This window comes from Phoxinus phoxinus (assembly GCF_949152265.1).
Source record: "Phoxinus phoxinus genome assembly, chromosome: 21".
Taxonomy (NCBI): domain Eukaryota; kingdom Metazoa; phylum Chordata; class Actinopteri; order Cypriniformes; family Leuciscidae; genus Phoxinus; species Phoxinus phoxinus.
The window spans coordinates 21,516,950-21,534,631 of record NC_136896.1 but is presented as its reverse complement, the minus strand read 5'-3'; the positions used below and the strand labels follow the sequence as shown (position 1 = coordinate 21,534,631).

The following is a 17,682-nucleotide window of genomic DNA, read 5'->3' as shown; positions in this document are numbered from 1 at the left end:
TGTAAGTATATATAAACTATTTTAAATATTGAAGTTTATTGTAAGGTTCACATAAGTTTAATTGTCTAATTAAACTAAACTGCGTCTGGCCATTATTTTCTGACAGCCACACGGGGAGATTTATATGACGTCCACCTCTGATGCAGACACGACGGATGGATTGCGTTTACATTACACTGAGATCCGATCACAATGCGTCCTCGACTACCTCTGGACCTGGACACGCTGATCGGATAACATTCCGATCAGAAACGCGTTTACACTTGTCTTTTCAATGTGTATGTGGACAACAACATCCGGATACAGGTCGCATGTTAATGCCAAGTGTAAACGCAGCCCTTGTTTCCCTGTACCACGCCCTCTTGTCTAGTCGAGTTTTCGTTTGTCTGAGTGTTGTCTCCTGTTCCTCATGTTCTCTGCTCCCTTGTTGAGTCCTCGTTTGCCTGAGTGTGTTCACCTTGGGCTGGTCTCAACTGCCACCCTCTCAGCTTGCCAGTGCTTTGTTCCCTGCCTACTGTTTGGACTGTTATCACCTCCTCACCCACCATCTCTCGTCTTGTCAACTGTCTTTCAATAAAACCCGTTAACACTCATTCTGCGCTTGAGTTCTCTCTCATAGATCCGTAACATTCTCTGCAGTTGGCCTGTCAGTATTGCAGTATTAGATCATTGCGATTATAGCAACATGCCTATTGCACATTTGCATTTGTTTTTAAAGGGGTGGTAAAATGCCATTTTCACAAGATGTAAAATAAATATCTGATGTCCCCAGAGTGTGTGTGTGAAGTTTTAGCACAAAATACCCCACAGACATTTTTATATAGCATGTTAAAGTTGTCACTTTTTGAGGGTTTGCAAAAACGCACCGTTTTGTGCCTGGCCCTTTAAATGCAAATGAGCTGCTGCAGAGGGCCGGGTTTCAAGAGCTCATCATGTGTGTTAGCAGCTGCGATTACCTCACGGAGACACACTAAAATGACAGAAACTGTTCTGTCTTTAATGTTAAAACTGAGTCAGACAAAGATGGAGAGACTCAAGAAGAAGTCACAACATGTAGAATGCAACAGGACGTCTCTGAAAAGGTTAGTTGATGAATTTGTTGCTGATGTGGAGTTAACTATCTTCAATTAGGATATTCTGTCATGGTAATCTACAAATCGCTCGTATAGGAACTGTTGTGAGATGCACACAGAGTGACTTTCTATTGCATGTGAAAAGATGGATGCTAAAGTTTGAGCTGACTCACAAATACTCTTATACAACAACTTTTCCTATTCTCAACATGGACTGCGTGTTCCGGGGGGCGGGGCTTATGTGCATTTTAGGCTTGCTGATGTCACTCAGAAAGGAATGTCGTGTAGTCCCTACCAGCCGTTTGTTGTAGTCCTTTTCTTTAAAAGCAAATATCTTCCTTTGCTTTGAACTTTGAGCATTGTAACTTTGCAGATGTTGTTTATGCTCAAACAGCAACATTTCTAACTAAAGTTAGAAAAGTAAAATCATACTTTACCACCCCTTTAATTAATGTTAAGATCCCAGATTGGACATCTTAGGTTTTATCTTTTAGTAATTTATTCATATTCATATTATTATTTGATTTTATATAATTGATTCATAATTTTTATTATTATTCATTTAGTCGTTTTGTTTTTATATTTTATAATACTTATTTTATTTATGTCCTTGCTCTTGCAATGCTTGCTATTGTTGTCTAATCTTATGATTGTGTGGTTTGAAGAGATGTTTGTCTTCTTGAGTTCGAGATAATTCGAATATCTCCATTTCAAGGATTTTAACGTCACAGGACGATGTTGCAGTAGTTTTTTCATTGTTTTTGCTGTGGTATAATAACACTTGTTGGATTTGTACTGGTCAGATGAAGTCTGAGCATTGAGCATGGAAACATCTAGAGATGAAGTCAGAGCATTGAGACATTCAGACGAAGTCTGAGTGAGCATTCAAACATATGCAACTAAGATTATTCAATAAACTCTGCTCTTTTTATTATCATCCCTTCGTCTCCTGCTTCTGCTCTTTCCTGGCTTTCTCAGCCAAACTCTCAGGCTGATAGAAGACTTATGTCTTCTGGCAGGGATTCGGCATCTGGGGTCATTTGTAATATATTCAATATTTCTGATGTGGCGACCCATCCGATCTAACATTCTGGCATGATCTAACACCTGGGTTGTTTAATTCAGCTTTCCAAGATTGTCTTGTAGTTTCACTAGAACTACTGTCTTGTCCGACTATGCTTCACATTCTAAGACACCGCAGTAAAATTTAAATAAAAAATTTGGTCTGAACCAATGCCTATATTGTGATCTATGCTATTTTTTAGTCTCAACTTTGAAATAGTTAATTTTATTATTCAAAATTCAAATAATAAATGTCATTTTTACACTTTTTAATGTGGTGAGCCATATTGCTGCAGTCCCTCAGTTCAAGTGGCAGCATGGTGCGTGTGAAGCGGTCATCTTGTATTCTTTAGTACTAGTTACAGCACATGAAGAATGAACATCAGAAGATATGTTGAAAGATACAGTACACCTTACTAAAATGCATCATCTCCCATGTAAACACCCAATCAAAATTTCAACCATAGAAATGCATTAATAGCAACCTGACATCACATTTCCCTCAGGAAAGAGTTGACATGTTGACAGCTAATAGCTTGTTAGTTAACTAGAAAAAACATAGTAAATATAGATGAATGAACTGAAATATTTGACTTTATCATCATCATTTATGTAAAAAAAATGTGGAATGACCTTATAAAGATATTGATAAAGATAAAATTACACTGAATTTGTAATACCTTATAGTGAGGCACAAACGGCTCAATGAGGAAGTTCTTCAAAATCCCTTTCGCTTTCCCAACCTGAGGAACAGGAAAAAAACAGGAAAAAAAACAGTATTTATGTACTCTTTAAACGTCATGACTATTGATTTTATGCAGGTTTAATGAAGCTAAATTTAATACCACCTAAATAGAAATGCAACAAGCCCTAAGAATCATTGTGGTAAGCAGGACGAGAGCCGTGAGAGAACGGTGCGAGGCCGGTGGCGTGATTGATAATGAGCGCCACCTGCACGCTGCACCGTTCTCGTATCTCTCACGGAGGAGCTTCGGAAGCAAAGAGTAAATCACTCACTGCTCTTGACTGAATAACGTTTGTAGCTTTAATAAGGATTAATCTATATTTAATTTATCATTTATGTAGTGAAGACTATGAAGTGTTCACGCTCACACTGTTGTTTCGTTTCAATATTATGGACCATGGCAAGGCAGACTTTGGGACAAAAGGAGAACTAAAACGAGGATCAATATCAGCGCGGTGTTTTCGAGATGCCGAGAGCTCCACGTCCGTGACAAACTTCGACTTGATGAGACGCCGCTCTTGCATGTACTTTATTAGACAGGTGAGCAAATGTACATAAAACTAACATAGAATATGATGTTATTCTAATGTTGATCTATACGGCTAGTCTCATACAGAAAACAAACCAACACATAGAATAACATTGTAACTTTCAACACACTCAAATGCAGTTTAGTGTGATAGTGTAGACCAAGTGAAACAGCGCTGCGTTACCTCACAAGTTTCATTCGTCTAATAAACTGACCTGTGTGACAATTCAGCACTTGCGGGAAGTTTGGTAGAATGAAATGTCCTCATCCCTTTATATCTGCGGGACTCGCGTGTGGCGCTAATATCTGTCTCTCATTAGCAAATACCACAGTCATGTTAAAAACATCAATGTATTCACTCATAAACATTATTAGATCATCCGGCATGATGACAAGTTCCATAATTCCGCTTAATGCATCATCAACCTACGCCTTTGTTATTGTAAGAGGTTAGCAACCCCTAGCGGTGAAAAAATTACATATTGTAGCTTTAAATGTTGTTATATATTTTGTAAAGCCAATTGTCTATGTAGATGCATGACATCTAAAACATCCAGATAATAAAATGTTAAAACAAAGTCTGTATTATTGTATGTAGTCCAGTGACTTTTAATAAAGAATTTGTTTGAACATTTAAAGCCTATTAAATGTTAAAATCAATAGCTTTTAATTATACTGAAATGTTGAATGGCTATAATTAATGGCTAAAGTTGAGGGGAAAAAATCCATGTAATAGAGACATCAGTATTGCTATCAGTGATACTGGCCTTCATTCCTAGTGCTTAGTAAAAATATGCCATTTAACAAATATTTAAAATATACTGTCTTTATGTTGTTTCTACATTATTTTAGAGATTAAATGTAAAGGTATTACACCATAAAAATATATAAAAAAAACTTTAATGTTAGGTGCAATTAATCACGATTAATTACAGAAAAATGTGCAATTAATTAGTTAATTAATCTAATAATAATAATAATCTAATCTAATATAATATGAAAATAATAGTATAATATGAAAAAAATCAAGCAGTTACACTGAGATGGTTTGGGACAACCATAATGTGTTTTTGCATGGTCAATTATTGACAGACATCATAAAACCATCAAAATTAAATGTTTACTTATTGCTCATGAATTCTAGCCTGGCTCCGCCCTCCTACGTACTTCCACTCAATTTTCATTTTCCTTCAGAACTATACGCCTGGGCTTGCGGTGTATTCTTGGGTTTTCTCCGGTCTATTTTTTACCTGGCTGAGTGGCTGAGAACGATGACGTTGAGGTTGTGCGCTAGTTTGAGTCGCCATACGTCACGACCAAACGTTAGCGATTGGTTATGGCAGATCCAGAGTGGCTCTGGGCAGATCCAATAGTTTTAAACTTCAACAGAGGACCCGCCTTCAAGGAAGTTAACGCTTGTCAATGGAGAGAGGCCAGACTCTCTGTACAAATGAAATGGTAGAACCAGGCTACATGAATTCCCCTTTGTGAGATAAATGATTTACCAGGTTTTATAATATAATATAAAACAAACTGAAACATTTAAACTGAGATGTATGAGCTAAACATTTTTTTTTTAAAGTGAACATTCTTTTATAGTTATCTAAACATCCTTGAACCCAAACACCCCATCCCCCACCCACCCCACACACAAAATCTATTTAAACTGAGGTATGCTGAGGGGTATTCTGAGTTTGCACAGTGCACTCTACACCTGTGGTGGGTGTGTAATTGTAAATGACTCAGAGTGTTGTTCCCGTTCTCTGCTCATCATCCATTATTTCCAATCATTTAATCAAGTCGCTCTCCTTTAAAACATGATGACGTTTTATTTAATCTCTTTGCGTTTGCATTGCCTCTTGTGTTGAGCTACTTGGTCTGCCACCATTAAAATATTCCTACAGCGACTGATTAGCGCACATCATTCTCTTTCTATGAAACTTGTAAACTAGGGGTGAAACGGTTCAATTTGCTCATGGTTCGGTTTGTATCACAGTTTTAGGCTCACAGTTTCGGTACGGTTCGGTATGTGTTATGTTCAGGGAAAAAAGGACTACTTTCAAATAAAAGTAAAGAAAATACAAACAAATAATCTAACTTCAAGCAACAGCAAAAATAAATACAATAGCAAATATACTAATAAAATAAACAGTGCTTTTCAGGTTTTTCTGGTAGGTCTTACATTAAAAAATTAAAGATTAATCCTTATTAAAAGCTATTCGAACCAGAGCAGCGAGGGATTTCCTTGTCTTTTGTTGTTATATTAACATTAAAAACACAGACAGCAGGAATATTAGGCTGCTGTCCCTTTAAGACATAATGCATGGATAGAAAATACTGATACTGTTACATATGCGTTGTCTTTCTCAACTGTATAAGTTCACTTAAAGCATAACAGACTATAGGCCCTATTTTAACAACCTGAAACGCAAGTATCAAACGCGAAACGCAAGTAACTTTGTGGGCGGATCTCGGTAAATGACTCTTGCGCCTGACGCAAATCTAAAATGGGTTGGTCTGAAGTAGCTACATGACTATACATATAGGTGTGGTTTGGGCGTAGCGTGCAATAAATCAATCAGAGCGTCCTCTCACATTCCCTTTAAGAGCAGACGCGCTTGTTCCATGGCGGATTGCTATTATAACGGCGGAATTGCCAGGCGCACGCAACTGCGTGATGGTCTACCAGATGATGGTAAAGGTGATTTCGCAGTCTTCAGAATTTTGTTTCCTGGTTCTTGACGGACAACCCACTTTGTCAAATGTCCTTATTTACCTATGTGTTTTGCCACTATTTATCAAACAGGTTTGATCCATCATTACTACAATTAGCCTGAATAATTTGGGTAAATGTGTAAGCTAGATTTATTCCTATTTTCTCACATCTTCATGGACACCACAATGATCTCCCTCGTGTGGTAATATTTTTCCTTGTAATTATGTATGGTTTGCAAAAAAGGGAACTGCTGCGTCCGTGTAGATGAGAAGCAAAGAGTATGCGCGTTGTGCACACTCTACATTATGGCCAAGCATGCGCCCTTAAAATAGCATCTGAATAACGCACCACTGACTTTAGACTAGTCTGTGGCAGAATTGTTTTTTGAAACTGCAACATAGCACCAGGGAACGTTTGTGCCGGAACACGCCTCTTTTTGCTGAAACGCACCCCTGAGCGCAAGTTTATTCCCTAATTTACAGATGTGCGTCTGTGGAGGGAAAAGTCTGCTGTGCATCGGGTGCAAAATAGGAATGATACATACATACATACAGTACATACAGCGTATTTGCGCTAGGAGCAAGATAGGGCCCGAAGTCTGCTAGGATACTCATCAAGACAGACATGTTGACATTTTTTGTGTGAATTTGTCCATTCAAGCTCAAGACTTGAAAGAGAACTCAATATTTGCACGCTGTCTGAGACGTGTGCACTTCGGGTGAGTGCACGCACACACACACAAATCTTCACAGCGTGCACGAGTTCTCTTTGTGTCTTGCTCTTGAATGTTTAAATTGGCAAGGTTTAAATGAGTTTAGTTTAAACACAGATAGCAACGTGTGCTGCTTAGGTCTCGCCTGCGCTCGTGCGCTATCAACACCCGGGTGATGACTGCGTAAATGACTGGTCATGTTCGAGCAAATGGCACTCGCATCTCGGATCAATTCGACTAAAAGCGACAAATGCAGAGTCGTGCAGCATAAACAGCACTGCCACTGGGGTGGTAGAGCGCAGTCTCGGGTGTACCCCCCGGCCTGCGAGGGGCGATGGGGGTGTGTGGTGAGCAGGACGAGGTCGAGGGCCATGGGAGGACGGCGCAAGGCCGGTGGTGTGATTGATAATGAGCGACACCTGCGCGATGCACCGGTCTCATATCTCTCACGGAGGAGCAGAAGCATAAAAGGAGGAGCGACGACAGTGGAGATCAAGAGGGGAACAGGCCTAAGTTTATGTTGTGTTTTGTTTTAGTATGTGTGGCGGCAGTCGACCGTGAGGGGCTACCGTCTTTACTTTCGTTTTGTATTTGTTTTATTTTATGTCATCATTAACGTCTTTGAATGTTCGCCGGTTCCCGCCTCCGTCTTCCTATAACAACGAACTTTGTTACAAAGACATTTATAAGTTCAAGGTTGTTGCATGCTTCCTAGATTTTATTATTTTTATATAATGATCTCAAATTTGCCATCAGGCTTTTTTTCAATGTCATAAGTTTTATGTAAGAAGCAATTCATTTAATTTGACCTGCAATGGGGCTTTTTAAAATGCGACATAGATTCAAAATATATAAATGTCTGCCAGAAAAAGTATTCTGTATTTTGTAGATGTAATAAGTAGGGTTGTCAAAATACACGTGCATTTCACAATATTATGTTTGGTGATAGATTTATTAGATTTTCTTTCTAAAAAAAACAAAACAAGAAATATCACAATCAATCGCCTTTCTTTCAATTGCAATAAATCTCAATATGTCGTATAATAACCCCTGTATCGTGATATGTATCGTATTAACAGATTCTTGGTGCCTTGCAGCTCTAGTAATAAGTATAGTGTACAACATTAATAAACTTGAGAGAAAATCAGTTACTCAAGTTGGATACAAATACAAACATTTTAAAAGGCCTACTGTGATTTCTGTCATCATATGTGATTTCAGCCATTCCTGGACACCCTCGAGGGTCAGGTCAACTGCAACCAATCCCAGCTTCCCCCTGCGTTTGATCAGCTGATCTGGTTTCACAATCAGCCTCTGCACGGAGAAACAGACAAATATATTACACTGAAAACGATACAATATTACGGAACCGAAAACCAAGACATACTGTATACTCACTTCTGTTAGCAGCCATGGGTGGTCCTGTGCAAGACGGTCCCAGACGGTGTCTGCAGTGAAGGTGGCGCAGCGGAAACGATTTTGCACAGCTGCCGTGGTGCAGATGTATTTATACAGGAACTCTTTTCCCGTCTGCTCAGAAATGGCCTTAGCAGACATCACTGCCGAGAACACTTGCTACAGAAAAACAGAAAAAAATCAGGGCTTTTACAAACTCAAGCTTAAATTGAAAATCCACTCCTTTTAATTAGGATTGCACTGCACTGTGTAAACTAAACATTTTTGTGAAGTCCACAATACTGTTGGGTATGCAATTTGTCTAAAGCATCTTAAGCATTCTTATTCATCAAATGTTTTGTCGTCTCTAGTGACAATTTTAACAACTCATTTTGCCAAAGCACTCAGACACACTCCTTTATCTCAGTATCAGAATACGTGACTGAGTCAACTAGTTTGGAGAGGAAATAACATTTTAAAAAGAATTATCATAAACAAATTAAAAGTATAGATTAAAAAAACAGAACAAAGATACAAATTATATAAGCGTGCTTTTAGTTTTTCAGGTAATCTAAACTCAGGTACAGATATTGAATAATCAAATGTAAAATAACAGTGGTTTTTACTGTATGAATTAAATATAATTAATACAATTTATCTTTGTTAAAGCTACAAAAGTGTTTTTCTCTTTCTCTTTTGTTGTTTGATTAACATTGGTGACACAAACAGCTGCGGTTATAATCATGGGCTGTTTTAATCATGATATGCATCCATTTTCTTGTTAACAACACATAACCGGCTGCGTTTACGAGGATACTCGTCGAAACGGGCATTCTGACTTTGACTTTTGCTTGCAATTGATAAACTTTCACTCTATGATGGTTCAATTTTGCAATTAATCAGCGAATCACGTGTTCCGGATCAACTACGTCCACGTGTTCACGTGAACAGATCACGATCCCTATACTTGACATCGCACATCCTGCGATGTGACTATCATGGATGCGCACAAAGCAATATCGATGCTAAAACTATACATCATGCGGCACAAGCTGTATATCACTTCGCTATATAAAAAGCAAATGGAATTACAGGCATGCAGCATCGTACTTATTGGTGACTTATGTTAGTAAGTCATGGAATTACCAAAAAGTACCAATAAATTACATAACTGGTACATTATGTGTTAGCTGGAAAGGATTTGCTTGCAGTTATGATGCTCATTCTATTCATCAGGAACAGTGTCCATGTTTTTTTTATTAATAGTTCATGTTAGTGTTGTGTATTTACCATTTTGTGTTATCTATATTTTTTATGACTGTGGTGGCTCATTCCAACTTACTATTTTTATTGTATTTACAAAAACTAGTTTGCGACTGCTATGTAATAGCCTTACTTTATACTGTTTTTTCATCAATGTTAGTAATATTCAGTATGTGTATGTTAGTGAGACGGTACGTGTGTGTCAAGTGTCAACCATTTTTGAGAAATAAATTTGCTCGGTTCAAATTTTAAATCTGGTTCGTGACCTAATGACCATGGGGAAATGTGGGTCCCATGGCACTGATCTGAAAAAAGGCAAAGAAATGCCCAAAACTAAAAAAAGCTACTGCTCAATGATCACATTCAGGCTTGAAAATTTGCTCTGTAACAATGGAACTGCTAGACTGAAAAGGTGATAATGATATTTGAGTTTGCGAGTTTAAATGTGATTTAAAACAAAAACAAAAAACATTTCAGCTTTGCTGTACTTGTTTGTAGGGCTGCACAGTTTGGCAAAAATTTATAATAATAATAAGCGTGCAACTCTAGAGGAGACAAAACATCTGTTTTGGGGACAATGGTATAAAGAAGTGGAATACATACTCTAAAGGACTTATTTAGTAGTTTATTTTCTTTTAATTTATAAGGCTGAGGTCATTTTGGAAATATCTACAGATTAGACATTTTTTGGAGGCATCAGTTTGTAATTGGAAAGGAGGCAGGAAAGGAGTGTTTTTAGAAGAGTTATGATAACTACCAAGGTCTTTTAAGAAGGTACCTAAAAGGATTGATATTCGCTCTGCAGTGTGGGCGGCGTCGGGATGTTCTCTAACAGTGCTGAGAGCGGCGTTTAGATGAATATGTTAATATGTGGTCACAAACTTCTTTGTACCCCCAAGCAAAAAACTAATAAAAACTTAGCCGTGAGTATATCAGGGCCTTTAGTGTAAATGTAAGTATAAATGTTTCATTATTTTAAATTTTACTTTTATAAATAAAATTAGAGGTCTACCGATATGGATTTTTTTTTGGATAGCCGATGCCAATATCTAGCAGGGTGGCCGTCAGGACGATGGCAGATACAGTACAAAGCTGATAGGCCTATATGATATTGCAATATTTAATAGTAAAGATAGCCTAGAAAATAATAACACATGCATAATTTGTATAAATGAAATTTATAATTATTTTATATAATATTTAATGGACAGACCATCACACACAGAGTACATGCTATCGGTTTATCATAAATTATTTATTAGATATTCAAAGACTTGTTGAAAATGTGTATATTTGTGTATAGGTCGATAACTAATTAAAACTGTATAAATTAATAAGTAATCAAACTGTTACAGAGTGGGTTCACAGGTATTTTTTTATCTTTGGTGCAAGGCTCTACATCTATGTTTTATTTAAGAAGCACTTGTGCTCCTGATTTAAAAAAATTGGGAGCACAGTGAAAAATGTAGGACCACATTCTGATTAATGACAGACATTAACTTTTCCATTACCGGGCGATGCTTGCCACCTTAAACTGATTTCCAAGAGCTTCTTTAACCAATCTTTATAAATGTATGCATCATCTTTCATGTGAAATTCTTACATTGATTTAAATGTATGTGTTTAAAAAAAATGTAAACTGATATTCCATCAAATATAAGAATTCTCCATTTTGAACAGAACAACATCAAGAATATAAAGTATTTCCCCTCAAGGCCCTGCTTTGAGTAACGTTACTGAATACCATAACACACGAACATGGTAGGCAACAGTACCAAGGTAACTTACGTGAGTGCTAAAGAATTACAAAGTGATATCTGTAATATGTCCTTTAAAAATATAACATTTACACTATAGCCTATGTACATGTATGCACTTATTGGGCAATGTTTGATAAACACAGCTGCATTACATGAAAAGCCCAAAATAAACCTGTTTATAGGCTACTTCCTGAATCTGATCTTTTATATTCTCAGCCCTGCCATAGGTTTGGTGCTTGTTTGTGGTGATCACGGGTCAGAATTAAGGCAAAACACTGACAATTTCAGCTGATAAGAATTAGGGCAAAACACTGACATTTTCAGCTGTATTCTAGAATAAAGGTTTTATATATAAATATATAATATAATACAATTTTACATATATATATATCCTTCTCCTAATGGACACAGAATGGCCCGTCACACATTACAAATTAGGAAACCTAGCCACGGGACAAACACTCCCATTATATTTAATGACGCGGTCTACACTGTAGACACGCGTCGAATATAGAGTTTGTCGCGCGTCCAGGAACAACATATAAGCCCGGCCAAATAAAGCCAAACCTTACCGGGCAAAACACAAAGTCTGACGCTCTTGAAGTTCGCAACTGTCAAACGCGATTACAGTCCTGCTGCAGGATGGTGATGTGTTCTTCTTCTTCTGTAGTTTCCTGGCGGGTTACAGACCATCGTCAAAGATGCATACTGCCACCTACATTGGAGCGTGTCAAATCATGGCTACTATATCCAAAGACCAGTTTCATGTTAATAACTTTAATTGAAAATATGTAATTGTAGTATTCTCTACCTTTATTATCTGTAGGCTATCCAAAGTCTCTTGCCAATATTTTTCTATGTTGCTTTTAATTAATGATTTCTGCTAAAGTAAAAACAAATACAAAGTAAATAAAGTAAAATAAAATAAGAACAGTGCCAGAGGACAAGACATTTTTTTTTACAAACAACAGAAAAAGGGAGCTACTATATATACAGCATCATACCTGCTTACAATGCTATAAGCTCTAATTGCCTTTTTACTTGTGCAATTACACAAAACAGAACAATAAAGCTTAAAATAATTTTTAAAGCATGAAATTATGAATGTGAAACTTCCCCATTAATATCAATTGTATGATGCCTTATCTTTCTCAATCCATAATCATTGTATCATTATGTCATATCCACTCAGCTGTAAATCAATATTTTTTTTTCTTAATTAAACGCTCCACATCAATCCAAAATATTTTTGTATGCAATGAAAAAATAAATGAAAATTGCCTTGGTATTTTGCCTTGTGTATCAAATGCCTTGTGAAAATCAATAAATAAGATAAAACTATCATCTAAAACATAATCATTGTAGTCTACCATATCAAGTATCAATCTAATATTATTATTAATGTGCCTTCCTTGAATAAATCCAGTCTGTTCCTCATCTATAATATTTTCTAATCCTTTTTTTAGTCTTTTGGCAAAGATTAAAGCAAATAATTTGGCGTCATTATTTAATAGACGAATGGGTCTCCAATTCTCTAAGCAAAGAATGTTTTTGTTTGGCTTTGGAATTAATGTAATAACACCTTGTTTTAAAGAGGAGGGCAGTTCCCCTTTTTCAATAGATTGTATACGAAAAAGCAGCCGAAACACTTTATAAAACTCACTGACAAGTACATCATTACCTGGAGAACGATTATCTTTAAGGTTGCCAATACACTTTAACTTCCTCCAACCTTAAATCACCACCACAAAACAATTTAAAATCATCCTAAATAACTTTGGCTTTATCTAAAACATTATCTAGAAAGTCATTCAGATCTGAAGACACAAAGTTGGGAGCGTACTGACTTTTGTAAAACTGAGTAACAAACTGTGATATCTTTTTTTCATCGTCTGTGACTGTAATTTGTTTATAGAGGTCAATTCACCATTTATTTTTTCCAAATTAAAAAAGTAGTATTTCTTTCCCCCAGTTCCAACCATTTATGTCTTGATCTGATAAATGCACCCTCTGCTTTTTCTTGATACATGTTATCCAATTGTACTTGTAATAATGATAAATCCATTAGTTCCTGTGCTCAAATTTTCTTTACTTGATAGGCGCATCATTTCTATGACAACAATGTATTATTTTTGTCTTTTAACTGAAGCAATCGATTTCCCTTATTGAAATAGCTAGGTTCCTAATTTTGAATTTCATTATTTCCCAATGTTCTCCATAAACATTTGTTATTTTAGCCTGAGACCAGTGCTTATCAATTAACTTTGATACCATCAGTTTAAAACTGTTATCATCTAATAACTTTTTATTCAATTTCAAATAACCCCTTTTTAATTTAGATTCATCTGGACCATAAATATGTATCAAGAGTGTAATACCCTTATGGTCAGTTCAGATTGTGGGCTCTATAGAAACCATCTGGACACACTGTTCCAGTTCATGTGATATTAGGAAAAAATCAATGCGTGACTGTTTGGAATAATCTTTGTTGCTCCATGTGTACATTCTTTTGTCTGGATTTTTGAGTCGCCAGATATCAACTAGCCAACACGGGTACATACATTTCTGATTTCACAACGAGTTTCATGGCTTCTTGATGGCCATCTATCCAAATCCTCATCAAATACACTATTGAAATCACCTCCCCATACTATTTTTGCTGAGGGAAATTTAGTTATGACTCGTTTAAATTTAATTTATATATTTTTGAAAAATGTTTCATTAAGCTGTCTATTATTGGTGGCATATGAATTCAGAAAATTGTAATGAGTTTGATCAATGTTAACATGCAATATTACCATTCTTCCCAAACAATCAATTTCGTGCCTAAGAACCTGACCTCTGAATTTTCCTTTTAGTATAGCGACCCCTGCAGATCTATTGCTGAAATGTGAGAACCATATGTCATTTCTCCATTGACTTCTCCAGAACTTTTCCATCTTCCTTACAAGCATGCGTTTCTAGCATGTATAAAAATAAATAAAAATCGACGCCCTTTCCTTTACAATATAAAAATAAGGATTTCCTTTTCAAAAGATCATGTAAACCTCTGGCATTAATTTAAAAAATGACTCGGTTACTAACGTTCCCTGAGATGAGGGAACAAATATTGCGTAAGAAAAGCTTACGCTATGGGAAAACGTATTTTCTCAAGAACACTGAAGCAATTTTTTCAAAACGCAGTGTAGCTGCACAGCAGACACATATGAGCGCGAGCGTGGTCATTGGCTGTGCTGTGGCAACTGCACAAACCTATGGCGAGGCGGCTCAGACGCAGGAACCAATCAGGGTACTTCGCGCCCTGACATGTCAGAGCCCGCCAGAATGGGCGTGGTCCATGACTATAAAGGGACCAGACCTCGCCTAGGAAATCCAGGTTAAATTGACTGAAGCGATCCCAGATCACAGCACAGTAGCACGGTGGGATAAACAATACTCGTTCCCTCATCTCTGGGAACTGAGGTTACGTTAGTAACCGAGTAGTTCTCTTTCGAGAGGTCTCTCGTATTGCGTAATACTAGCTTGCGCTATGGGAACCCCCTTCAAAACGCTGTGCGTGGTAACTTCGCTCCTACTATAGCCCAAGGCAGCTGCCTGAGACTCAATAAGAGTTAAGTATGAGTGAGTCCTAATATAAGCCGGTCGTAACAGGCTTCATATAGGAAATATATAAGAACCTTAGTTCAAGTGGCCATAACCAGACAAGAGTCGAGCCCTAGGCTAGGGGGAATGTGTTTCACTGTTATACTGAAAGAACCCTCGCTTGCAAAGCTGGCACTTCCAAGTTATAAAACTTTATAAATGTGGACGGCGAGGCACAGCCGGCCGCCTCACAAATATCTTGAATAGGTATTCCACTTGACCAAGCCCAAGACGAGGCCATACTTCTTGTGGAATGGGCCCTGACGCCTAAGGGGCAATGGAGGCCCTTAGACTCATAAGCCAGCGCGATAGCATCCACTATCCAGCGCGATAGTCTCTGCTTTGTGACAGCAAGCCCTTTAGTGCGGCCACCAAAACATACAAAAAGCTGTTCTGACTGTCTGAATGAGGCAGAACGCTCCAGATAGATTCTGAGAGCCCTGACAGGGCATAGTAAATTTGCGTCTCTCTCGTCGTCTGGCGAGGAAAGAGCTACCAGCAAAATAACCTGCGCTCTGAACGGAGTCGAGAGCACTTTAGGGACGTAACCGTGCCTTGGCTTAAGGACGACTCTGGAGTCGTTAGGCCCAAACTCAAGGCAGGAAGCGCTAACTGACAGCGCTTGGTAGTCACCGACTCGTTTGACTGACGCGAGTGCCAACAAGAGAACGGTTTTGAACGAGATGTGCTTTAGGTCTGTGGACCTCAGCGGCTCAAATGGGGCACCCTTCATGGCTTCCAGGACTGTGGAGAGGTCTCAGATAGGCACAGAAAGGGGACGTGGAGGGTTTAGCCTCCTTTCCCCTTTAAGGAAGCACACGACAAGGTCGTTTCTTCCTAGTGGATAACCGGCCACAAGAGTGTGAGATGCTGTTATGGCCGCCACATACACTCTGAGCGTGGAGGGGGTACGACCCACTTCCAGAAGCTCTTGTAAAAAGGCGAGTATGCTTGGCATTCACATGAGAAAGGATCCAGGCTTCGTGCAGCGCACCAGCTGGAAAATACTGTCCATTTCTGTGCATCGAGGCGCCTTGTTGAAGGTGCTCTTGCTTCAGTGATGATTTTCAGCACCCTATCCGAGAGGCACCCGGGTACCCGTTGAGGGGGCATACGTGGAGGGCCCACAAGTCTGGAGAGGGATACCAAATCATCCCGTCTGCCTGCTTGAGGAGGTTCTTTCTCAGCGGTATCAGCCATGGGGCTGTTTCTATCATCTGCGCCAACTCGGAGAACCATAATTGGGTCTTCCAGAGGGGGGCTATTAACATCACTGCACACTTGCTCTCCCTGATCCATTCAATGACTTAATGACTTGTGGAAGCATCATGACCGGGGGGAAAGCATAGAGCGGGCGGCTGGGTCATTCGTTGTTCAGCGCGTCTCTGCTCTTTGTAAAGCATGTTTGGCAACGAGTGTTGTCTTCTGAGGCGAAGAGGTCTGTTTGGACCCGTGTTTATGTGTAGTGGTGCGCACTTTGCCGTGGGCACACGATCTACATTCACAGCGTGAGCTGGAGAAATATTTACTGTGGGGACAGTGCTTGTGTGTAGGGGTGCATACATTACATTGGCACGTGACCCACATGTGACAGACAGAAAATATCTCCTTTCGTGCTTTATTTGTGTCGCCATTTACTACAATATAGACATTTTTAGCCATCTGAGAGGAGGGAGCTGGGAAATGTTTGAGAAGTTTTTTGGAGATTGGTCCAGCCTCGGCGGGACTCGAATTCTCCCTTTTTCTTCTCACGGGTAGGAAGGCTTGCGAGGTTCGGGGTCCAGCGCAATCCTGGGCCGGGGTCACCGTCTCGCCGTGAACTGCTGCCACTTAGCTGAGCGAGAGCAGTGAGGGACTTCAGCCGCTGGGCGGGGCTGAGAGACCACGGGTGCTGGCTTTACCTGCTGAGGTGGTGCCTTCCTTGGGTTACTTGAATCAGAGCTGGAGCGTTTCGGGAGGAAGTGGCGCATTGCTTGTGACGCCTTCTGAGCCTCGGTGTATCACTCTGTGAAGCCCTTGACAGCCGTGCCGAACAGACCAGTGGTGGAGATAGGGGAGTTCAGATAAGCCGCACTGTCTGCATCTTTCGTGTCGGTCAAGTTCAGCCAAAGGTGCTGCTCAAGCACCGTTAGGCTAGCCATGTCTCGACCAATCACCTTGGCTGTTGACTTTGTGGCTTGCAGGACCAGATCTGTGGCGCTGCGCAGATCTCTGAACGCTTCCAGATCTGGACTAGACTCCAATGAGCAGAGAAGTTTAACCTGGAACATCTGGAGGACAGCCATGGTGTGGTGCGCTGAAGCAGCTTGACCAGTGACGGTGTATGTGCGGCTAGCGAGAGCTGCAGGGTTTGGACGGGTGCGACGCTTTAGCCATCCATCCTGCAGCGGTGGGCGGACAGAGGTGAGCGGCCACCGCCTCCTCGAGGGGAGAGATTGCCTCGTAGTTTTTTTCTCTAGCGCCGTCGACAGAGGAGAGCGCTGAAGAGAAAGACGGCTTCAAGCGAGCTGAGTAATGCGCCTTCCATGCCTTAGTCAGTTCGTCGTGCACTTCTGGGAAGAAGGGGGCGGGTCTCTGCTGAGGGGCCTGACGACACCCCTGTAGGAACCACTAATCAAGCCTGCTGTGTGAGGGCTCATCAGGCGAAGACCACTCGAGCCCGAGGTCTTCGACGGCCTTGGTCAGCACGCGTAGAAGCTCCGTGTCGATGCTCGTCCTCGCGCTGGCTTGGTTTGACGGAACAGGGCCAGAAACAGAGCCCGTCCACTCGTCGCATTCGGATGCA

The 17,682-nt window shown here is 39.6% G+C and overlaps 1 protein-coding gene across 2 annotated transcripts in view; it reads right to left on the bottom strand.

Annotated features, from left to right (window-relative positions):
• aclyb (ATP citrate lyase b) overlaps window positions 1-11,977 on the bottom strand; it is a 50,588-nt gene extending 38,611 nt beyond the window's left edge. Inside the window, exons 1-4 of one of the 2 annotated variants that reach the window (XM_079596418.1) lie at window positions 11,828-11,977; window positions 8,236-8,412; window positions 8,029-8,151; window positions 2,816-2,878 (exon numbers count right to left, since the gene is read on the bottom strand). In XM_079596418.1, the coding sequence (XP_079452544.1) occupies window positions 2,816-2,878; window positions 8,029-8,151; window positions 8,236-8,394 (345 nt within the window). In that variant the 5' untranslated portion in view covers window positions 8,395-8,412; window positions 11,828-11,977. The remainder of the gene's footprint in view (window positions 1-2,815; window positions 2,879-8,028; window positions 8,152-8,235; window positions 8,413-11,827) is intronic. The other variant, XM_079596417.1, reaches the window with a different exon arrangement.
• Window positions 11,978-17,682: the final 5,705 nt, after the last annotated feature.